The 25,517-nt window shown below is 42.3% G+C and overlaps 1 protein-coding gene across 1 annotated transcript in view; it reads right to left on the bottom strand.

Annotated features, from left to right (window-relative positions):
* SH3KBP1 (SH3 domain containing kinase binding protein 1) overlaps positions 1–25,517 on the bottom strand; it is a 568,203-nt gene that overhangs the window by 115,878 nt on the left and 426,808 nt on the right. The window contains exons 7-8 of the mRNA XM_082244592.1: positions 12,239–12,314; positions 2,998–3,092 (exon numbers count right to left, since the gene is read on the bottom strand). Of these exons, the coding sequence (XP_082100718.1) occupies positions 2,998–3,092; positions 12,239–12,314 (171 nt within the window). The remainder of the gene's footprint in view (positions 1–2,997; positions 3,093–12,238; positions 12,315–25,517) is intronic.

Below are 25,517 nucleotides of genomic sequence, written 5' to 3'. Positions count from 1 at the left end.
GCAAGCTGGAACCAGGTCACCACCCCCAGGGTACGCCCAGCTGAGGATGCAGAGACCACTTGCATGTGCAGAGTACAAGCAGCAGATATACAGAATTTCTAGAGACAAGCCGAGGTCAGAGCAGGTAGCGAACAAGCACAGATTGTAAACGAAGCCAGGGTTGGTACACAGGTAGTCAGACACAGTATAGACAAGTGGTATGCAAACGGGAGCTGAGAGAACTGTGAAGTTGCTCAGGCAAGGAGCACTGCACTGAGCATGTGAATATACAGGGAAGCAAACAGGGAGGTGACCCTGGAAGTAAAAGAAGGGAAAGGGATATTAACCCACAGTGGACCAGGCGACGCCCATTGGTGGACAGAGAAGCCAAACACAACATATTAAATGGAGTCACAGATCTAGCAGAACCCTGCAGCAAGGAGGTAAGAATTTTCACAAACTGCCAGAAAGTGACATTACTGTTTTATTGAGTCCCCCTGATTATGCTTTGTGCAGGTTTCACGGATTTCTAGCATATTGCAAAATATTTAACTGCTCACCTATATAAAGCAGTTAGGCCATTGAGGGAAAGCTGTCATTAGAGAAATAAGGAGGCCATCATAGCTCTTCCCCTTCTGAAAATGCTACTTGCAAGGATTTAAAGCTAACTTTCGTGCATTCACTTATCCAAAACAGGTAAGCTGATCAGGAATTTTAAACCCACTGGCTGTTACCAATTCTGAGTCAGTGACTCAAAGTAATAAAGCAAGAGAAAGACAGGCAAATATTGTTTTCAGAAGGAGATCAATGACAGTCAAGATATTTCTCATATGGCAGAGTTCCTTGTAGGAAGGTGGACAACAATCGGTGGGCTGTAGGAGCAGCAAGGATGGCATCATGTTTACTTACAGCAGACAGTAAAAACATGGGCAGTAAATTGCTTTTCCCACACACTTTCCCACACACTCCGCAAATGACAGTGCTTGCGGAGTGTGCTGGAAATTTTCTTTAGAGCTCAAACCATAATGAGGTAGCAAGAAATAGAAAAGTTTCAGTTCTTAATGTCACCAAAAGCAGTATGTAAAATGTATCTAAAACCAAACTTCTCTTGTTTAAAGTTCCTGTGGAAAGGGTAGAGTCCATTCAAACTGTTGCAGTGCAGTTACATGCGTTGGTGCTATGAGGTGCCATCCATTGTCAATGGCAATCTAACGCATCTTGCCAACACGCACACATAGCAGTGAAAAGCATTGTATTGCTTTACTGTATGCAGCAAAAAAAATGGTACTTGTCTGATTTTTTGTGTGGTCTGGTGCATTGCAAGCCCATTCAAATGAATAGGCACCAAAAGGCAGTGACAGTTAGACTTTCTGTGAAAACCAGTACATACAAACCGATTATACAGTAAGCCACTTGCTGATTGATTTAATTTAGCATTCAGTTCAATTCAATGACACTTTTGAGATTTGAAAGCATAAATGTAATAGAAGAAATGTTTAGCCGATCATAGCTTAAGTAGAGTATTAGGCAGTTAAAATTTTAGAGGAACCATAAAAAACTGCGTTCAATATTTTCTAGTTTAAGCAGCTAAAGTGTATTTCTTTATTTGCTACTAACATGGAAACATTTTAGGCCTCATGCACACTGGACGTGCTGCTCTTAGGGGCTTCTAGTGTTTTTTTTTTTCTGGTTCTATAAGCCCTTCTATGTTAGCCTATGGGGGCAGGGGGGGTGGATTACTAAAATGGAGCAAACAGAATATGGTGCAGTCGTGCATAGTAACCAATCAACTTCTAGGTTTTTATGTTAAAGCTTTTGAAAAAGCAGAGGTTAGAAGCCGTTGATTGGCACAGCTGCACCACTCTGTGTGCTCCAGTTTTAGTAAATCACTCCTTATATTTCCATGCACACATATGTGTATAGAGTAGTTTATAGACAGGGGCGTTTAGAAGCAGAAAAAAAAACAACTGCCACCTTGTCTAGTCGCATTTACACGCATAAAGCTTTTTTTTCTGCCAAAACACCGCTGCTCCTAAACGCGCATTTAAGCACTTGAGTGTTTATTCATTTCAAGGGTCAGAATAAATTAAAAAATAAATTATTCTGGTCAATGAAGTAAATTAATGCCTAAGCTCTTGATGCGCCTAAACGTGCCTTACAAGCTTTTACAAGCATCAAGTGTTTTTTTCTTTTTGCCAAAACACTGCTGCCAGAAAGAAAGGCAGCTGGGAAAGCTGGCAAAGCGTCCAGTGGGCAGGAGGCATTAATTAATATGTGATTATTACAACCACTGTTTCATACACAACATCACCGGTGACCAAGGGGTTGTGTACTGTGCAAGTGCAGTTGCACTCAATTTCCCCAAGTATAGTAGAAGTGGGAAAGCTCTGCTGATTTCCATCATCCAGTCATGTGCAAGCAAAAATGTTTGCTGACAGTGCTGACATCTAGGAAGGGACAGGCTATGCAGTGCTCGGCAGTTTGCATTATGGCCCCCAACATTTCCCTCCTAAATCCCTTGAATTTACCTCCAGTGGACCTTTTGGCAGCATATGGGCCTTTTTCATCAGCCAAGATGGGGAGATTCATGTGAATGGCCAAGTCGCGATGACTTCACTTCTGCACATGCGAATGGGAGTCACCGCCACTGCACAGAGCTCTGAAGAGGTGGCCTGAGTATCATTCCTTCAGGGCGCATGCACCGGTGTCATCACCGGCTGCTGCTCACTGCAATATCTCCTAAACGGTGCAAGGAGATATCAATTTTACCTAGAGATAAGCTTTGTTATAAGCTTACCTCTGGGTAAAACTAGCAGAAAAGAGTTTAATACCGTTTTAAACAGAACATGTTATTACTGGGCCCTAACGCATGCATTCACTAGACCTACAACATCTATGAGTTCTTTGAGACAGGGTCAGCAGCCAAAGAACAGACTATAAACCAGAGAAACCATTTGCTACAGTCATTTAGGCTGAATCTGACAGTAGAAACATACAGTTGGCTACTCAGTAAATTACCTTGTTTACAACCAGTACAATTTCACCTTCTCTGATTGTCAATTCATCTTCATTCATGGCTTCATATGGGAAGAGAACTTTACAATATTCCTTGGCTATAAAACAAAAGCAAACATTTTGTGTGGTTAATTAGCAACAATAATCTGTATGCTAACAGAATGATGACAGTTGACAACCATCTACTTCTGCAGGAAGGAGCAAACTGAGGATAGTTCATTAAAACTGGATAATTATATTAAGGTTTCTAAAATATATTGGCCCATGTCCAGGAGAATACACATAAAGCCATACAAAGTATTTCTTAATTTACAACCTGAAGTTTGCACAAAGCAGCTTAAAGTGATTGTAAACCTCAGACATGAAACATAATCAAATCATATCCCTCTATATTGTGTACTCGTTGCAATCATTAAATCATATCCCTCTATATTGTGTACTCGTTGCAATCATTAAATCATATCCCTCTATATTGTGTACTCGTTGCAATCATTAAATCATATCCCTCTATATTGTGTACTCCTTGCAATCATTAAATCATATCCCTCTATATTGTGTACTCCTTGCAATCCAGAGCATTAAAGAGGAAGTAAACCCTCCTCAGGAAGTTGTACCTATAGGTAAGCCTATGATAAGGCTTACCTATAGGTACTGTAAATATCTCCTAAACATGTACGGTTTAGGAGATATTTACCTTTAATGCAGCCAGTGACGTCACTGGCGCATGCGCTCTGAAGGAACGGCTAATCGTGCCGTTCCTTCAGAGCCCCGTGCCGTGACCGTCGGCTCCCGCGCGCGTGCGCGGGAGTGACGTCACCGCGGCTCCGGCTAATCAGATGGCCGGATGCCGCGATCCCGGAAGACGGGCGACTGAACATGTCGCTCGTCATACAGGTAAGAGAGCGGCACGGCGGGGGCTCGTTCTTAGGTAAGTATTTCATAATGAGCTAGTATGCGATGCATACTAGCTCATTATGTCTTTCTCTTGCAGGTTGTAAAAAAAAAAAAAAATTTTGAACAAGTTTACAACCTCTTTAAGTGTCATTTCTGTCTGTTGCTTCATTCTTCTGATATCTGCATAAGTAATTTCTGACAAGTTTTCCTGACAACAAGAAATAAAAAGGTGACGGGAGGGAGCTCTAGTGTCAGTTCTGTTCCTGGGTGCTGTGTAAAGGGGAATGTATCCCTTCCCTCCAATCAGCTATTAGAGCTCTCCTCACTGAGATCTGCAGAGTGTAACTTTAGCTCTTGTCTCCTGTTTTCGGAAAGCTCAGACAAGCTGTATAAATTCTAGACTTTGAATAGATGCAGAGAAAAGAGAACAGCAGATAAACAGGTACAACCTATGTAGGAGGATTTGTTTAATATCTAGGTTTATAACCTGAGGCCAGTCATTTCACTGGATACATGTAAGGGTTTACAACCACTAAGTTTTTCCCTTTTGTTTTTATGGCGGAAAAAAACAAACGCTTTCTAGGACATGGTGGTCCAAACAAACAGCCATATCACAGGTTAAAAACAAACTGATCTAGTATATAATAAATGAGAACATAGCAGCATTATTAGGGTTACCAATGAAGAAATATAAGAAAGTCTGGATGCTCTAGATACCTTGTTATTTAACATGAAACAATCCTTACTAACTATATAGCTCTCACCCACTCCTTAAAATGTAATGAAGGTTCCAGGGTTTTAAGGAGGGGGGTGGGTTCCTTTTTTTTCCTTAACCCCTCCAATCTTTGCCCCTACTCCTTCCACAATGTCTACCTATCCTTCCCTTTCTCCTTATGTGGTTCCAACCTTTTCATATCTCCCACTTCCTCCACACTGTGGACATGCTCTATAAGCCTTGTTTCCCAACCCATAACAATGACTAAAGCTGTCCATAGATAGATCATTTTTTATTTTTCAGCCAGAGGGCTGAACACAAAAGAATGAACGGTTTCCTCCGACCACACAAGTGAGGTGGATTGAGGAATCCGCCTCACTGAGACATTGTATTTTGACAGTGTGGCTCTCTGCTGCAGCCACTGATTGAGAAACCTTTTTCAACAAACCTGTTTGACAGAGATCAATCATTACACCAATCATCTGTCGAGCGTGAGCAGCCACACATGGATTAAAATTCTTCCAGTAACTGCCGAACTGCCCAAATTTCAATCCATCTATGCCCAGCTTAAGAATACTGCTGCAACCTTTTTACTTCTTCTGGCCCGCAACAGCATTCCATTAAACAGTTCTGAGTGCCCAGGGCATGGGAAGGTTCAGCGATCATGTGACCACTGTCACAGCAGTCACATGGTCGGATGCCAATCCCACTGGCTAACGATCTTTAGTCTGGACTGAGAGTGGTCTTTGACAACTTGGTGTTTGTGTTGGGAGTGAGCAGCGAGCATCCTCTCAGCACATATGCAAACGTTGGCCGCCCAGCGGTGCATATGTGCAGTGTGTGGGCATTAAAGCCCACCCTTTTACCACAACACATATGTGTTGGGCAGTTGTAAAGGGGTTAAACAGTATATCAAGAAATATTACTGTTTTGACCGGGTTCTGCTTTTGTTAATGCTAAACTACCTGACATTAAGGTTGATTTACTAAAGGCAAATAGACTGTGCAGTTTGCAAAGTGCAGTTGCACCAGAGCTTAGTAAATGAGCAGAAGCTCTGCTGACTATCATCCAATAACGTGCAAGCAAAAAAGCGTTTTTTTTTGTTTTTTTTTCCTTGCGTGTGAATGAGTATTCTTTGAAAAGTGAAGCTTTATCTCATTTACTAAGCTCTGGAGCAAGTGCACTTGCATAGTGCACAGTCTCTTTGTCTTTAATAAATCAACTCCATTGTGTCTATAAGTTATTTTCCTATATCTTGAGCATTGTAAATAATTTACTGAAACAGAAAACTGGAAAACAATATTGAGAACAAAAGTGAGGTTTTTGCCATTAGCAACTGATCTGGCTTCACCAGGAAAAAATTGAGATGAACCCTAGGAAGTAGTTGCTTCTGACAGTTTACTACAACAGATGATGCAGTTTCCTTGAAGAGCCAAGAGGTTTGTGGCCATGGTGGAATGCTTTCGGGTTTTGCTGAGTCGATTTTGGAGTGATTAAATCCTCTGGAAAATCAAATGACTTTATGGAAAAAATTAAATTGGATTTGTAAATTGGTCACTGCAGGCAACATCTCTACTTTAATTCTCATTTTCTTCTCTCCAGGTTAAATGAATCAGCCACTGAGATCTGATAGAAACCTACTGAGAATAAACCGAGTACATGAAAAATAAAGATATTGCCCCTAGCAACTATTTAAATGGACCGTCACATCTGTAGCTGCCTCTTCTAATTACTGCTCTTCCTTGATGCTCTTTCTCATCTTTCAATCACTTTCTTTGTTTCCTATATCCCTATCAAAAACACAGTTGGCACCTTTCTTACCTTGCAATATTAAAGTAACCCTTTCCTGACAGAAACATGGATGGAGCTATTTTTACCTAATTACTTTGCCTAATTTGACTTATCAAAAAGTTAGCATATGTTTATACCTCAAAAACAAATCCATTTGGATATAGCTGCCACAAAAATGGATATAAAGTGCAATAGTCCATGATCTTCACTTAAAAGTGCCAATAGTGACAACATAGTCTATAAAAAAGTGATGTTCCGTGCACCACACTTTATGCATCGATAAAATGCTCCTCTGTGATCCCAATCCCATTCCGTTCAATACCGGGACTCACCAAATACTAGGACCCAAGATGAAAGTGGGTCTAACAACGCTTGGTTTAGAAACTGGATTCCTGCTTGCACCTCCTCCTTCTATTAGATTTTCAATGAGTGAACTCATACAAGGGATAGAAAACCATAATAACAGGATCAACGCGCAACCCTATTTAATAAAATCACATAAAACTATAGCTACTACACTCACGTGTTATGGTGCCTAACACTGGCACCCAGTAGAATCTCTTCCGCTACTGGCGTGTGTTTCTCCAGCTGGAACTGACATCAAAGGAAGTGGCGATGTTGGATACGTAAACCAGCCTCAACACGTTTCATCGTCTTCAGGAAGCTTCCTGAAGATGCTGATGGCGAAATGCGTTTAGGCGGGTTTATGTAAGCAACACCAACAAAAATCAAACTAGCTGGTGCACAGATCAAAAGAAAGTTCCTTTGGCTGGCTGGTTATTGTGGTGCTACAAAGATGATAGCTCTCTAAGTCAATAGGGTGCAGCAGCTCTCAAATAGTCCACTGGGTGGTGGGATCTTCTAAGGGTGAATGAGGGGAGACGGCAGATACTACTTTTAACTGCTGCTGAATATCTGCATTAAAAGTGAGTGCATTGATTGAAGTGTTTTAAATATTATTTATTAAAGCCGTATTACACTAGGGTGCATGTGTGCTCTCTTTCCTTTTGTTTTTGTAACCAACATCATCACTTTCTGTGACGTCAGTTCTGGCCGGGGGAAACACGCCGGTAGCGGATGTCGCTGCACCGGCGGCTGGCTGAGAGATTACACTGTTGGATTCTACTGGGAGCCAGTGCTAGGCACCGTAACATGTGAGTGTACTAGCTACAGTACCCCCTGTATGTTTTATGTGATTTTAATAAATAGGGTTGCGCGATGATCCTGTTGTACGAGTTCACTCATTGAAGATCGAATAGGAGGAGGTGAAAGCAGGAATTCGGATTCTAAACCCACTTTCATCTTGGGTCATAGTATTTGGTGAATCCCAGTGTGGAAGGGAATAGGATTGGGATCACAGAGGAGCACTTTATTGATGTATGAAGGGTGATGCACAGAACATCACTTTTTTATAGACTTATGTTACTATTGGTACTTTTAATTGAAGTTCATGGACTATTGTACTTTATATCTATTTCTGTGGCACCTATAGCTAAGTTGAAATGTTTTTGAGTATTATTTTTAACTTGATATCTAGTGCTTATCCATTTGGAAAATATGTTTGGTTGGCACTTTGTGGTTTATATCACAGATATTGATTAGCCGCAGGCATATTTTATATATTTTATATTTCTGATTTATGGTTTACTGTGGTGCAGTGACTTGTTGAAACATTAAATGTAGATACCTATGGCTCAGTTGGGTATATATACTAAATCGTACCTTTTGTTACAGGAGATCCCTGGTCTAATGTAAAAGCAGTATAAAGTTTTAACATGTGGGGCTGTTCAAGTCACTAAATGTAATCATATAGCAATCAATCGGGTTTCTCTATGAAATCATTTGATGAATGAAATCAGTCATTTCTCTATGAAATCATTTGATGAATGAAATCAGTCATTTCTCTATGAAATCATTTGATGAATGAAATCAGTCATTTCTCTATGAAATCGGTTTCATTTATATATATATATATATATTTATATATACACACATATATTTATGCAGATCAAATGTGTGACTTTGATCTGCATATGATGTCAGCTAATGAAAACCTTACAACAAACAAATGTCATAAAGTTTACCCCATTTTACCATTTTACCATTTACTTATTTTTATGTTTTTTTTCCTCTCATCGCCTCAGCTATTATTTTTCTGCTGATATTTTTATTTATTCAACCATTAAAAATATAAAGTGGTACTAAGGCCAGGAGGCCTTTTCATCTTAATGCTTTCTCTGTGTTAATTTCAAAAACCTTCTGCATGCAACGCCACCCTAGCCGCCCCCCCCCCCCCAACCCCTTATACTTACCTAAATCCTATTTCGATCCTGCGCTGTGCCGGAGAGCAGCAGATCTCTCTGCACTGGCCATGGAGGCAGCAGTGGGAGCGGGCCTGGGTTGAGCCACTCTCTGTATGTCAATGGACACAGAGTGCAGCTTGGGAGCGAGTCCGCCTGAGTGTTCTCATAGCAAATGGCTTGCTATGGGGGCATTTGGCAGGGGTAGGGAGCCACGGGCGCAGACGGGGGATCCCAGAACAGGAGGATCAAGGCTGCTGGGTGCAACACCTTTGCACAGAGCAGGTAATTATAACATGTTTGTTATTTAAAAGAAAAAAAAATTACCTTTAGAATGACTTTAAACTTTTTCATTTTTAATGAAAACATTTTTAATTTGTGTTGCAAATGTGCAAAATAATGAAAAAAATCCTTTATGTCTTTGTATCAGAATCATAATATTAGTATAATTTTTAGCCCCCCCCCTTTTCTTATGGGATGGCGGAAGGGGAGCAATTTGATTTAACTATGGATAAAGGCTAAGTTAATTTTGGGTAGTAATATATCTGCCCTGTGTCTTGAGGTGCTTGACCTTTTGACTCTTAGCTCAGGCTAGCTCCCCTTCCTAAAAAATCCCGCTTTTTTCAGTATTCAGGGAAGTTAGGCTAAGTATCTGGGGAGTTTAAGGATGCCTCTATTTTTAATTACGAATGGGGGTCCTTCCCGCTCTTTTCTCCCGCCTGAAAAGCCCGCCAGAACCTGCCTTTAAGCAGGCATCCAAGGCTATAGGGCTCAAGCTCTCAGAATTTTTTCATCCCAGTGTTCCCCTCCCTCCCCTTGGTTTTTCGTGGCCATAATTATTACAGTATGTGGTAAGGTCACTTCTGCATAGCGGAGGCGGACGATGTCATAATATGTATTTTTGATGAATGGTATTGTTAAATATGATATTTGGATTGTACAACTTGAGTTGTTATGACTGGGTTGTTGTTTAGATGTTATAATATCTGATACTTTATTTATTGTTGTTTTAACCAGTAATAAACGGCCTTATTATTTTCAAACTCATTGTCTGATGTGCCTTTGTTTATGTATGATCGATATTTATATTGTTATCTTATATACAGTCACTCCTTCCTGCCATTCCATAGAACTTAGAGGAAAATCGCAGGCCACAGAGGTGCTCAGGACTTACATAGGTTCTATTCCTTCCTTACTCTACTCAAAACTAAAAAAAAACCTATTTCTGTCTTTGCAATTTGCAATGGGCAATGATTCAATTGTGGGCACATCCCAAAATATATCGTAAAAGAGTAAGGACATTGTTCTGTTTTGTATTCAAGACAAGCTGGAAAATCTCGAAAGGGAAGGGCTTTTTTTTGTCAGTCAGTAGGAGTTATTTCCTACTGCAGACTATAATCAGATATTGCGGTTTGCCAAGTCGGACGTTATTCCCTAGGTAAAGTGTGAAATTCAGATCATAACAGTGTAAGTAACTTCATCACACTGTATGCAAAACTTTTGTAAGCCTACAAAAGTACGAATTGTTATAAAACAAACCATAGAAATTAACAAGGACTTGGGGTCACCCTTCTGCCCTATGACCCTGAAGTGATTGAGGTCAGGTGGGGGAGGGGGGCGGCACGCACCTTTCTGAGGTGCCTGGGCGCATATCGCCATGTTGGTGACCGGGCGCTCTGAGCTTTGTGGCAAACTATGGGTGGGGTATGGTTTTCATGGTTAATCTTCTGAAACTGATTTTGATGTGTACTCCTTTACATGATTTTCCTCTCATGAGCTCCATGTGCTACATATGCTAGAATAGATGTTGGAGATCTATTGGTCCATCTATTTCTGAGGCTCATTTGTCCCTTGGGTAATTCCAGAAGGGGATATACTGTGATGGAGTTCCACTGGTTCATCCACTTCTAAGGCCCATTAACCCTTTGGTTCCGGTGAGTGGATTCCCATAAGGGTTTTTTTGAGGCACCTTCCACTGTGTGAAGCACCATAGCACCTTTTGGCTTCAGCACTTTATGGAGTATGGCTGCACCTGGCGTGGGACTCTTTACATAATTGGAATTGCCATATTTTGGAAATTTTTTCCGTATCACCTTTTGCACTTTAGCACTATTTATTGTATTTTGTATTCCTAAATTGGATCAAGCACTATTGCACTTTATGCACTTACCTCTTAAGACACAGTTTAGCACCATTGCACTTTATGGTTATTATTTTTCATGTATCGATGTCATTTACCTCCCAAGATCCAGTTTAGCACTATTGCACTTTATGGGTATTATTTCTCATTAATTCATGTCACTTACACATACTGTACCTAATTTTGGATATTCACACTATTACAAGCGCTGCTTTTGGCACATTTTAAAAATACTTTTTGGTTTACTACTGCTTGGTGTCCATCTACTATTGTAGAACCTAACATTCTCAAGTGGCTCTTTCCGGGGTGGCGCTACATCTGCACATATAAATCTTAATTTATGCCAATAGCTCTACTTAAAGTGGTTGTAAACCCGAGACATGAAATATAAACAAAACATATCTCTCTATAGTGTGAACTTGTCTCAATTAAGAGCACCAAGTGTCATTTCTTTCTGTTGCTTCAATCCTACGCTATCTGCACGAGTCACTTCTGACACGTTTTCCTGACCCCAAGAGAAAAAAGGTGATGGAACAGATCTTCAGCAGACTGGCAGCCCCAGCTCTGCTGCTGTGTAAAGAGGAGATGTGTCCCATCCATCCAATCAGCTCTCAGAGCTCTGCAGAGTGTAACTTCTGCTCTCTGCCCCCCTTTTTTCTGACAGCTCACAGGCTTTATAAATTCTGCACTTTGATGGGAAGACTGCAGATAAACAGGTATCTCTGTGTATTACCTGAGGACGGTCACTTCAATGGGTATATGTGAGGGCTTACAACCACTTTAAAGTATATGAAAACCCTCACCTTGTAAAACCACCCATTCAGTTTAAAATTAAAATGCAGTATATATAAAACGAACATTATAAATAGTTTTTTATTATTTATTTTTTTAAGAGATCACATGATCTCTGCTCACAGATTCATAAGGGTCTTAGAGAGGTGGGGGTGGAGAATGCAAGAGGGTCAGCAGGAGGAAGAGAAACAACAATGTATTGATATTCCCAGTGTAAGCTGGGGGGGGGGGGGCATGTCTGCACAAGTCTGACCATTGGAGTACAGGCAGCCTGTGCTCCCAAAGAAGAAAACTGACCATGCTGGGGTGGATGTGCTTTCATGCCTGGTATGCTCAGTTAGATATAGGAAAGCTGGGGGACTGGGATCACCAGGTATTTCACAAAGGAAGCAACGGAATGCTTTATACAAGTACATGGTAGAACAAACACATATAAGGAATATGAAATGTTGGGGTAACATACACTTTCATATGTCCAACAGAACATATGTAAAATATATATGGACAGTGTTTAACATTATAAGTAAATCTTAATAATACACAGAAAAAGGATATATGACATTCATAATATGATTCTAACAGACTGTAAACTAATTTAGTAACATAACTTACACTTTGATTTATTTTCCATTTCTGTCTTCACCGATTCATGTGATGTCACTGTTGGTGGCAGTTTTTTCCCCATTGTCTGAAATAAAACAGAACACATTAGATTTCTGTACACCATTACATGATAGATAGACTTTATTTGGAAGGACTGCTGTACTTTCATTTAGAACTCCAGGATTTCATTTTTGAGTTGGGAGGGGTCAATTTTTACGGCTATGTTCCCAGTGGGTGACTTCTTTTACTTCCTGTGTGGAAACCAGGATTGGAAGTAGCAGAAATCTCCTAAATTAATTGACAAACACTCTAAAACAAAATCTAGTTCTATTTATTCCAAATTATCTTTTGTGTAGAAAAACATCTACCATAATTCTAAACATGTATAAGACCTTGATTCTGAAAAAGTTTGTAATATATGTTCTTAAATTTACAAATACTAGATACATATAGAGAGATAATCATAGTATATTGTATGATATTATCAATCTCTGGATAAAGCAGAATTACCAAAGCTTGTCATCAATGTCTATCAGTAGGCTTACTAACAGGAAAACAACTGTGCATGTACAATACTGTATAACCTCACTGATCCCAATAGGAACACATCTAAGGGGATGCAGGCCCAGCATCTTTCCTCATTAGAGCCCTGCAGCTGCCACAGCTGATAGATAATTATGAAACCACTCCCATTTGACCCACTCGGCACAGAGGATCAAATAATGATTGCTTCAGAATAACAAAAGGTAGGGATCTGCAACAAAGTTTGTTAAAATCCCTGCAATGTACAGAGATCACCCAGAGGAGAATGTTTTTTTCTCAACAAAATTGGAGTTACGCTTTAAAGCTTTTTTGGTCCTGCTTCTCCCGTAGGTCATAGGACTGCACCTTATTCTGCACTTTTGTGACCTGTATTCAGCCGACAGTGGGTAAAGCAACATCATCCAGCCGTTCCAGAATTTGGAGGGATCCCAAATTTAAAAGAGAAGTTTTGGATTAAAAATAAAAATAAAATTATACTCACCTAGGTGGATACAGCATTGGTCCAATGGAGCACCCCCCCCCCCCCCCCGCGCGCTCTGCATTGAGAACTGAGCAATCAAACACGGCTGTTCGCTCGGTTCTCCCCCTCTACTCTGAGTAAAGAGCTGTGACTGTCACTCACGGGCTCTCTGCTCTGCCCTCCAACACTCGCTGGAGCACTGGACTGTGGGGGAGGCGGGACAGGCTGGCTCAGGCTCTTGGTGGATTTACTGAGAGGCTGAGCCCTTTACCGATCCAGGCATCTGGGTGGACCGGCTGAGTGATGTCAGCTAACAGTAGACTTTAGCCCACTGTCAGCTAAAAATGGGCCACAGGAGTGCAGAATGAATTGCACTCCTGTGATCTATAGGCGAAGTATGGCTAAAAAAACTTTGGCCATACTTCTCCTTTAATGTTGGAATCCGAGCCACTTCCGCTTCCCTCCACAGCCCAGAACTCCAGTGAGTGTCGGAGGGGCAGAGCACAGAGCAGTGAATGACAATCACTTCTCTGCTCGCTGAAGACCGATAACTGAGCGGTCAGCAGTCTTTGATCCCTCAGTTCTCAATCCTAGAGGCAGCGGGGAACCAACGCTGCATTCACCTAGGTGAGTATGTGTGTTTATTTTTTTCAAAATCCAACTTCTTCTATCATAAGAAAACACTTTATAAGAGATCAGAATTTTAGGAATTAGGTTACATTTGCTCTGTCCAATGCATTTTTCTAGTGAATTGTGTGTATGTTAACCAGCATTAGCAAGTTATATTATGGGCACTGTCTCCACTATTCCTTTTGCATTGTCCAAAAACGGAAGAATGTTGCCTGGCATGTCAGAATTCGGTTATATGCAAACCACCTCTCATATCTCAAGAACATATTTCTATTTCCAATACGCATGTGGATCTTTCTTTAATAATATGACATAAAGGGAAGAGTATTGCATGAACCCCCTTAGAATCAATCAGAAGTAAAAAATCTCACTGGCTAGCTGGAATCACAGAAATTCAGGAAACGGAAGACCTTACTATGTCAATGAAGGAACGGAGTGAGAACTATTGGAGGATTTGGATCCCTTACTTTTTCTAGTCCAGTCTCCTCTGGCTTCACAAGTGTAATTTCTTGCCCCTAGATCTATGTTCTGTTGCCTGGGACCTCTGGGAGGTGGTCAGTGGAGAAGAGGATCTGACTCCCCTTCCTTTGCCCAGGTACTTTTCCCTCCCCTTACTTTGACCTGTGATTCCCTTACTTGTTACTCCTTCCACCCCCTCCCTTCCATGTTTTCTCATTCTCTAAAAGCTTCTACCTCTATTTTTGCAAATGCTTAAAAAATGTGGGCACAGCATTTGCCAAGATGTTAGGCAGTATACTGCACATGTTCCAGATTTCTGCATTTGTGTAATTTGGAGGTACAGATTTTGAGGTCCAAGTTCCACAGACTCTACCGGAAGTGAGGCAATGACGATGGTAGCTCCGGCCTACGCCTTTTGTCACAATGATGTTATCAGGAGTAGCCACTCTTGATGTCATTGTGACGAAATACGTAGGGCAGAGCTACCAGCGTCATTGTGTCACTTCCGGTAGTGTTCGTGGAACGCACCGCTACCCGGACTTCCTGCATTCCCTCATGCAGTGTACACGCCGGCTTGCTGTAAGTGCATTCAAATTTATTTTTGATAAAGGAACCATACAATTTTGCACCGTACCGATCGGCCGTCTTTTGTCCCCGGGCTGTCGTGTCCGCTGAAAAGTGCAAAAGACTGCACACGAATTTTGTCCGCCGACAGCAGAAGTGATGTCATGTGATGGTTAACTTTCCCTGTGTTTTTGATTTTCTGAGCATGCCCAGTCTTGCAAATCTGCTGTCTGTCGGCCGAATTCTGTACTGACTGGCGAACAATCGGCCGTTCTGGTGTCGGCATACAAAAATTTTAATGCTTGCACGACAGATTCTGTTCGGCCGAAAGTGCGCTGTCGGCTGTCAGAAGCATCATACTAACAAGCCGAAAATCTGCCGATCGGTCGTCGGCCGAATCTTTTCAGCAGACAATCTGCACGTGTGTACGGGCCTTAAATCTAAAGGAAATATCACAACAAAAGTTGTATAGTGTGTATCCAGCTTTAGAGGAAGTTTTCCTTAACTTTGGATAGGGAAGAGTTCACTTCCTGTTCCTGAGTCTACAGCACAGGAAGTGAAGAGAAATCTTCCTAAGCAATCAACACTGATGGCAAAAAAGCCCTCCCCCTATTCTATGGAAAACAAAGGAAATATTTTGGCTTTAAATTCGTGTTAAATTAGTGTTATTCTAGTTATCAATGAATCCTGTTGTAACCAGATAAATATGTCAAGCCACAAAGGATTATTTAAAGGCTTTGCTCCGAAGTCCAGCAATCCAACCGTGAATACAATTAAGTACATTGCTGGCATATTCCAGCTTTCAAACACTGTAGTAATGCCTTGTATAACAGCATAGTTGAGAATGCAAAAATAAATTGTTTATTGTCCAAGGAATCCCTTTGAGGAACCTCTGGAGGAACCCTATAGGTTCAAAGAACCCTGGTTGAGATATAAGGACTTGCAAGAGGACTAAGCTTGTGGGTTATCAAATGCACTCAGTACTCCACGTTCCTGTGCAATTTCTGTGTGATTTAGTGTGATGCGATTTTCAGCCCATTCATTTCAAAGCATTTAGATCAGAGCTCTGAGGAAGGGAGCGTGTCTCCCAAAACGCGTCATTGGTCCAATGACAGGGACGAATACCTCCACATATGGTGGACTCATTCAATGCAATTTATGCTCTTCGTGTCTGAGTATGTTTTTGGCTTTTTGATAATAGTTTTAAAAGTGTCCAAGGGTAATGCACTAGGTGCTTGCGCCTCTTTTCTTTCTTTCCTATGCACTTCTGATTGGAGTTCCCTGCCTGAGGAGAGCGGCACGCCTATAATTCCCATTGGAGTGAGCGCTTGGGTGATAAAGTTGTTTGGTCAACAGTAGTACATGAACTTCTTTTAAAAACGCACTGCAACCGGACTGCAAGGTACTGTGGGACCATGTGATTTGGTGCAGGCAAACACGCTGCATATGCAATCTGCGTTTGAGATTTTGTTGCAAACCTATTGACACCCGTAGCAAATCGCACACCCAGTGCGTTTGGAACACAGTTCGGTAAACGCATAAAGAATTTGGGTTTCCGCATTGTGTAAAATACAGACACCTGTAGTGCTATTTACATTAAGGGATATTCTTACACTTTGGAATATAATCATGTAGTGCAGGGCCGCTGATAGGGGGGGGGACCACCAGCCCTCTTGTAGGGGGCCCGAGTACATAGGGGGCCCACACAGAGAGGGGGATTAGTGATGGACAACAAATACATAAATCTTCCTCCAGTACCTGAATCTGATCTGTCCCTCTCCCTGCTATCAGCTTTTATCTGCTGAGAAAGAGACCCTCACTAATCCCCCTCCCTTGTGTGGGCCCCCCTCCCAGCACTGGCTCTAATGTTATCTCTGCTCAGGAGTTTATTTGTAACTTTGTTTCTCTTCCTCTGTCTTTCTGACCACTGAGCTCCAACTGCCCAGCCTGTATATTTTTCTCATCTCATCTTCATTTTTATTTACCGTATATACTCGAGTATAAGCCGACCCGAGTATAAGCCGAGGCCCCTACTTTTACCACAAAAAGATGGGAAAAATCATTGACTCGAGTATAAGCCTAGGGTGAGAATGCAGGGCGGCGGGCATGGTACAGGAGAATGCAGGGTGACTGGCATGGTGCAGGAGAATGCAGGGTACTGGCATGGTACAGGAGAATGCAGGGTACTGGCATGGTGCAGGAGAATGCAGGGTGACTGGCATGGTGCAGGAGAATGCAGGGTACTGGCATGGTACAGGAGAATGCAGGGTGACTGGCATGGTGCAGGAGAATGCAGGGTACTGGCATGGTGCAGGAGAATGCAGGGTACTGGCATGGTGCAGGAGAATGCAGGGCGGCGGGCATGGTACAGGAGAATGCAGGGTGACTGGCATGGTGCAGGAGAATGCAGGGTACTGGCATGGTACAGGAGAATGCAGGGTACTGGCATGGTACAGGAGAATGTAGGGTACTGGCATGGTACAGGAGAATGCAGGGTACTGGCATGGTGCAGGAGAATGCAGGGTACTGGGATGGTGCAGGAGAATGCAGGGTACTGGCATGGTACAGGAGAATGCAGGGTACTGTCATGGTACAAGAGGATCCGGGGTTGTGGGCATACTACAGGAGATGCAGTGCTGTGGGCATGGTACAGGTGGATCATGCCCGCAGCACTGCATCCCTTGTAGTGTGCCCGCAGCCCTGCATAATGGCAGGTAGTGAAGCTGTTTCACTTACCTGTTCCAGAGGCGCCTTCATTTTAAAAATGGCGCCGCCCGGCGCCGACACGCCATTGCGCATGCGCCGCCGCCGCTCGTATACTTACGGCTATTCCCGGCCTCTCCCGAGCGGCGCCGCCGCTCGGGAGAGGCCGGGAATAGCCGAAATTACACGAGTGGCGGCAGCGCGTGCGCGGTGACATGTATGCGACGGGCGGCGCCATTTTTAAAGCTTAAGCCCGTCGAAGCGGACAGGGAATTTTTTTTTTTTTCCTTGACTCGAGTATAAGCCGAGGGGGACGTTTTCAGCACACAAAAATGTGCTGAAAAACTCGGCTTATACTCGAGTATATACGGTACCATCATTTTTTTTTTTTTTTTCTATATTTAGCAGGAATTATGTGAGTTATGTTATATTTGTGTCTGCTAATAGTGATTTTGTTGTAATTTTACCTAAATATATCTTTAATATTTTCTTGGGGGGGGGCCCTGCCAGGTAGTCTGTACCGGGCCATGCGATTTCTAACAGCAGCCCTGATGTAGTGGACATAACTGCCATCTAAGCCTGCAATGGTCAACTGGATTTTAAACTTTGCCATTACACAGTACATCAACAGATTGGGTGTGCTTGGGAACAGCAGATTAGCAGTTTTCAAAGAATAGGAAACAGAAGGAATAGAAACAGAAAGTGATGCAGCAAAAAGAAAGAAAATAACGTTTAGAATATGGAATGAAACTGCAACTAAGTACAGAAGTTATTTATATATTTTATATCTTAGTATATATAACCTGGATTTGCGAGGAAAAGCAGTCTTTAAAGCGGTTCTTCATCCTAGAAGCAAAAATGTAAAAGTCAGCAGCTATAAATACTGTAGCTGCTGACTTTTAATAATAGGACACTTATCTGTCCGGGGATCTAGCGTGGTCCTCATCCAAGCCTACTCTTCGCCATTCTTTGGGTTCCTGGTGACAGCATGTTAACGTTGGAAAGCTGACTGACTGCTTGTGGCTTCACAGACGGCTTTCCGCTGTGCTTTGTAAATGGTCTGTGGCCTTCTGGGACCTGGGATGTGTCCCAGAAAGCTGCAGGGGAAGGGGGGGGGGCAAACTTCCATTTGGATCGCCGTGGCAATCTGACCTGAAGTAGGAGCAGGTACCCCCCCCCCCCCCCAAAAAAAAAAAAAAAAAGGTTCCAAAACTTAAAGAGAAGGGGGGAAGCAGACAAACGGAACTTCCCTTTTTTGGGTGAAGTTCTGCTTTTGGATTAAGAAGTCTTTGGAACAGATTTCATAGGTCAGTTAATGGTCTGGTGTGCACCATTATGAATAGATCCAATGGAACATTTTCAACACATCTTTAATGTCAATAAAATGTTTTAACAGGATCAGTTTTCACTATTTGGTAAAAAAAAAGTCTCAATGAGCCTACTTTCCTCTCCAATTTAAAGCAAAACTCCTTATTACTGAATTACTTCTAGGTAATTCAATTTAAAGCTAAACTCCTTGTCTTCAATGTTGCACAGTTGTACAGGTTCCACTTCTGTAATGAAGCAGCTTACGGTGATTTTACTGCATACAGTGAGCTTCTCACAATGTGCATTTGAAGTTGGTGGAAGTCAGATAGAACATGCCTCATTTCCTGGGGAGGTAGGATTTCCATCATCTAGCTCTTTCCTCCCAAATGTTATTAAAAATCCCCAGCCTGCCCCTATCATTTATTGGCTTTTACTTCAATCGTGAAGGCTTGGCATTACATGTGGGCATCATATCAGGCAACCTATATGCAAGCTATGTACAGCACCCCCCTGTTGGCCCCTCTCACCAGCCATAATCTGCCTGCATTGTATAGGGAAGCTCAAACCCAGGTGGTCTAAAATAAATGTTATAAAAATGTAAAGGTTTTATTTAAAGTGGTTCCAAAGGCTAAGGGTTTTATACCTTCAATTTGTAGCTCCTCCCTCAGCCTCACCTTACCTAAGCCCGATCTTGATCCAGCGATGTGCACAAGAGTAGCGGCTCTCCTGGGTCTTTCCCTCCTCATAGGCTGAGGTGCAGCAGCAGGAGCTATTGGCTCCTGCTGCTATCAATCACATCTAGTCAGGAGGGAGCACAGGGTGGGGCTGAGCCACGCTCTCTATGTCTTATGGACATAGAGAGCGGTCACGGGAGTGAGCATACGAGTGCCCCTACAGCAAGCAGCTTGTTATGGGGACACTTGACAAAGGGAAGGGGCCCAGAGTTCCAGCGGTGGACCTGAGAAGACGGGTGGTCTGTGCAAAACTACTTGAGGTGTAGGAACAGTGATCAACGGTCCTACATAGTAGGAAAGTATATGACGTGTATGTATTTTTTTTTTTTACTTTTAGAAACACTTGAAAAATGTCATAGGCAAATTAATAAAGGGAGGAAGGAGGAATCAGGAAAAACAAAAATATCAGCAGATAAATACTTCAGCTTTAATTGAATGCAGACCATCATGGAAGAGGACAGAAGTCATGAATCAGCAATAACTTTCCCATCTGATATTCTGCTTTGATGAAACAGCTGCCTTTAAAGAGCAATACTGAAGCTGTAACCTTAGCCTTAAAAGGTCTCCTGAATGTCTATGTTTTTTTTATAAGCCAAACAAGCTGTTTATTCAGATCATGAAAAAGAAAGAAAGCTGAAAATTCCAGAAGAGAGTCCGAAGCCAGTTCTCTCAGCCTATAAACTGTTTGATAAGTGCCTATTTATGTCCTAGTACATGCAGAAATAGAATTTATATTACTAGGAAAAGGAGGAGGGGGAAAACCTCAAGATGGGAAGAACACCCAAAACTGGTGGTGGGATGTCAACATTTAAATCACAAAATGATATAAAAAGCCAGTAGGTGGTTAATAAATAAAATAAATAAATTATAAATAAAATAAATTGGTTAATAAAACTTGCTTGTGCTTTTATTGAAGGCAGCGCCTTCACATCTAGTTTACGGATGGACAGACCCCAAGGGGAGGTGGCCATTACACTAACAGCTCCATACGAGGCACACCATCCAGAGAAGAGGTCAACATGATAACAATCTATTCAGAATAAGTGAAGTTGGGGGCTAAACCTGGTGTAGCAAGCCACATGTCCCAAATGTTATCAAAGCACGTGGAGCAGTTCCTATGTTGGTATACCAGTTTTTTTCTAGATGGAATGGTGTTGATTTGAGTTCTCCATTTCACCCAAGTAGAAGGATGTGGGGACAACCACTTCAAAAGGGGTATGGTTTAGTAATACACAAGCATACTCTGCTTTGCGTCAAGAGGGCATACCAAGGTGTGTACTGCAAGTCACCATCACAAGCAAAGACAAGACGGCAAATAATTCATGTCTTTAACTTTTGCAACAGTCTGCACAAGATGAGAGGGGGGGGGGGGGGTGTTACTGGGAAGACCATGAAATGTCATCATGTGACATCATTAACCACTTAAGCCCCGGAAGATTTTACCCCCTTCCTGACCAGGGCCTATTCTCCGATTCGGCACTGCGTTGCTTTAAAGGACAATTGCGCGGTCGTGCGACGCTGTACCTAAACTAATTTGACGTCCTTTTTTTCCCACAAACAGAGCTTTCTTTTGGTGGTATCTGATCACCTGTGCGATTTTTTGATCATGCGCTATAAACAAAAAAAGAGCGTCAATTTTACAAAAAAAAAATTTTCACATTTTTTTTATATGAAATTCCCGCCAAAAAAAGTAAAAATCTAAATTTTTTAACATTTTCAGGCAATTTGTTTTATGCTACATATGTACATATGCTTGGTAAAAAAAAATTGGAAAAAGCGTATTTTGATTGGTTTGCGCAAAAGTTATTGCGTTTACTAACTAAGGGAAATATTTTTGTCATTTTTTATTTATTTTTTTTAACACGTAATGGCGGCGATCTGCGATTTTTTTGCGGGACTGCGACATTGGGGCGGACAGATCGGACCCTTGACTGACATTTTTGACACTTTTGGGGTTACCAGTGACATTACTACAGTAATCAGTGCTATACATATGCACTGTTACTGTAAAATGACACTGGCAGTGAAGGGGTTAACTTTTTTTGAGAGGGAGGGGTTGTGTGTGTCCCTAGGGGCATGATTCTAACTGTGATTGGCTGTGGCTTGAGGTGTAGGAACAGTGATCAACGGTCCTACATAGCAGAACCGTATGATCACTGTTCTTACACAGGGGAGAATGACAGGCGGCTGATTTACATCAGCCGCCTGCCTTTCTCCCTCTCCCACGGACGATCGCGAGTGCCCGGCGGCCATCGGGTCCGCTGGGCACACGCGCGGGGGGGGGGGGGGGGTCCGTGACCGAGCGGGAGCACGCCTTCGGTGGCACGCGCTCGCTTCCCAGAGCCTCACAGGCTAGTGACGTACCCATACATCACTTTGCCTGTGAGGGGCTGACCACCGCAGTATATGTACTTGCGGCGGTCAGCAAGTGGTTAATAACACTGGACACAGTCGGGAGAAGAAACGGCCCTTTCCCTCTCTACTCCTGCTCTAGGCCAGACATAGAAATGCTGCTAAGATGGATTACCCTGCAGCTGCCTAGGCCAGGGATGCCATTAATAAAGCTGGAAAGAAATTGTGGGCACATACTTTTAACCAAGGATGAAGTTGGGGGCTTTTGTTTTAATGGAGACAGCCCCTAAAAATCAGGAACTGCTTTCAGAATCCAGGGACGTCTGATCACCCTATGCTACGGGGCTGGCAAAAGGACAAAAGGAAAACCATAATAAAAGATGCAGCCTTTCACTTGAATTTACAGTAGATAAATATGTACTAATCAACCAATCAGGTTTCACGTAATTTTCTTAATAGCAGTTTTTGCCCAGGATGTACAAGCAGGCACGTTGGTAAACCTTTACTACTACTGGTGTATGCAGCTAGGAAAAAAAGAGCATAAAAAGAGAAACTACAAATATTATAGATTTTTTTTTTCTTTTGACATTTAGCTTCCCTGCAGCATTGTCAAACTACACACAATTCTCTTCACTGTGACAATCGTTTCCTTTCTAGACAAGCTGTTTTGAAGAGCTATGAGCAGTATCAGTGTCAAAATGTACAACTACTTCACTGTACAGTAATAACAGATAAAAGCAAAGAACTTGGCAAGAATATACTGATAAATACATTCAAACTTTTTTTCAGCTCTGCCACATTAAAAGTTACTGCCTTGCCTTCAAAGCTATTTTAGGTCATCAGTCTGGAGAAACATGAATTTAGTACCAAAACAGGAAGAAGGTAGAGCGTGATCTGACTGCTTCCCAAATGCCCAAGCTTCGTCAATCAATTTTCACTTCCTAGAATTTCTTTTAGTGCCAATGTCTTGTGCGATATTTATTATAAAGCCATAAAATTAGTAATGGCCTACATAAAAGAATGCTAAGGCTGATGTTCTTCATAAAGCTCCATTCATTCAGGCATTGGTAAAATGAGATGTATCTTGCAAATGGTAGCACATGCTTGTGTGTGATGCCATCTAGTGGCTATCGTCTAGCCAATCCAGAGCATACCACGTCACTTCCAGTCGGCGGAACGCACGCCGGAAATACAACGGAACCATCGCACCGCACATTCTTAGGAGGATAGCAGTACTTTTTAATGTGAGTGGATATTTTATTTTTCAATAAACTGTTTACATACTTCACCATGGAGATCCCCTTTTCTTTATTTTTAAGTCACGGTGCCACACGGCAACCCAAGCATTCTATACTGAAGCAACGTATTCCTACCAGCTGCCATTCATATGGGACCGGGACCTCCATTCTATCCCAGGCTTATGATCTTCACCTTTCTGGTGAGTAGGGTCACCATAGGGGAGCACCAACTGGAACACGTTTTCAGCACTTAAAAAAAGCGTTCACCCAGCACTTAAAGCACTGAGAGCACTTTACATGGACTTTTATTTGCTGTATTTTATTTGCTGAATTTGATTATTGATTGTTATTTATTATCTATATATTTACACAGATATGAGTATATTCATTTAATGTCCTAGACGAGGATTGCACTGTTTATTGCACTACAAGATTCAGCACTATTGGCACTTGATTTGTATTTGTAGCAGCGCTGACATTTTTTTGGTATTTTCAAAATGAGATGTATGCCTAGTTTTTCATTGGCAAACCATTTAACAAGCTCAAGCAGTGAACTGCAAACAACTAAATACACAACTGAAATACATATATGGGAACTGTATCTGCCAAAGGATTGATATTTATGCTCATCGAATGCTGAGACTTATGTTGGCCATACACTGTTAGAATATTGGCTAATTCAAAATGACTTAGTGTCCATTCACACTGGTACGACTTGTCAGGCGACTTGGTCAGCCTGACAAGTCGTGCACCGTCGCTCCCACTGTGTAGTACAGGAGCCGTTCGACAAGTCGCTCCGACTTAGAAAAAGGGTCCTGTACTACTTGGGGGCGACCTGGAGGCGACTTGCATTGACTTCCATTATGTGAAGTCTGTGCAAGTCGTGCCGAAGTCGCGCTGCATGCGACCTCACAGGTCGCCCCCTAAGTCGGAGCGACCTAATGTGAACGGAGACTTAATCAACTTTTGTCGAAGGAGCCAAACAAGTTTGGGTATTCTGACTGCTGGTTCTAATGGCTCACAGAATATGATACTCTGGCAGGGAGAATTATCCATCCATGCCATTTCTGTGGATGGAAGGACCTGTTAGATTTATTTTGTTCAGCCTGCAATCTGAGCAAAAGAAATCTATTAGGGCTTGTTTACACCAATATGTGTTGGGGCTACGCATAGACAAGACAAATGGCCTTATCTCCACTATTGTCAGTTCACCAATGCTGTGGTGTGTGCTGAAAAAATGTGTGGTGAATAAAACTTCATGATATTTCAATAAATTTCTGTGGGGAAAAAAACAAAAAAAACAGGATTGGCGCATTAGCCTCGTGTCTCAAAGTGCACACCAGCAGCCATGCAATTGGTGCGGCACATATGGCCAGCTTTGCACTGCTCTATCACACAGCACAGCTTGTCTGGTCACTAGATGTTTCTTTGCTGCAGTGAACATGCTTAACTCTTTGATCCCAGTGTGTGACTAAGCAGTGAAGGAGCAGCAACAGTCTGATTAAGTCAACTCTCTTTCTGTCAGCATGTTTTGTCAACACATATGAATACTGGACATTTCATTGGCTCCTTGTACTGCCCCTTGCTCTCCTACTCTGTGCTGCTATACAGTTGGTTACAAGAGGCATAAACCAAGTTAAAGCGGAGTTCCACCCAAAAGTGGAACTCTGCTTATATGCTTCCTCCCCCCCTCCGGTGCCATATTTGGCACCTTTCAGGGGGAGGGGGGAATGGGTACCTGTTTTTGACAGGTACCCTTTCCCACTTATGGGAGACAGTGCCGCGGCGCTTTTCCTCCGCCGCCGGGCCAATTATAAAGTGCAGCGCGCTTTGCACATGCGCAGTAGGGAACCAGGAGTGAAGCCGAAAGACTTCACTGCCGGGTTGCCTTACCCTGGATGGTGGCGGCAGCACCCGAGAGCCGATAGGAAAATTGGCTTTGGGTACCGACATTGTGGGCTCCTTGAACAGGTAAGTTCTACTATTTAAAAGTCAGCAGCTACAGTATTTGTTGCTGCGGACTTTTATTTTTGTAATGGGGGGGGGGGGGGGGCGGGGGCGGAACTTCGCTTTAAATTCAGGTATTCAAATCAGTTATATTTAAAAAAAAAACTGTTTAATATTTTTTTTTTTTACATTTTTTTTAGAGCTTTGGTGAAATATGAGGGGTCTAAACAGACCCCTGATGTCTTACCTTTGAAGTAGAGAAAATGATTGAGGGTTCAGTCCTCAATCTCCATTTCTGCAGCCTCAGCTGTACAGAATGAATGAACAGGAAGAACTCTACACTGTGTCCC

The sequence above is a fragment of the Pelophylax lessonae genome (assembly GCF_965119305.1).
Source record: "Pelophylax lessonae genome assembly, chromosome: 2".
NCBI classification, from domain to species: Eukaryota; Metazoa; Chordata; class Amphibia; order Anura; family Ranidae; genus Pelophylax; species Pelophylax lessonae.
The sequence above is the reverse complement of the archived record's forward strand: the minus strand, read 5'-3'. Positions and strand labels throughout refer to the sequence as shown.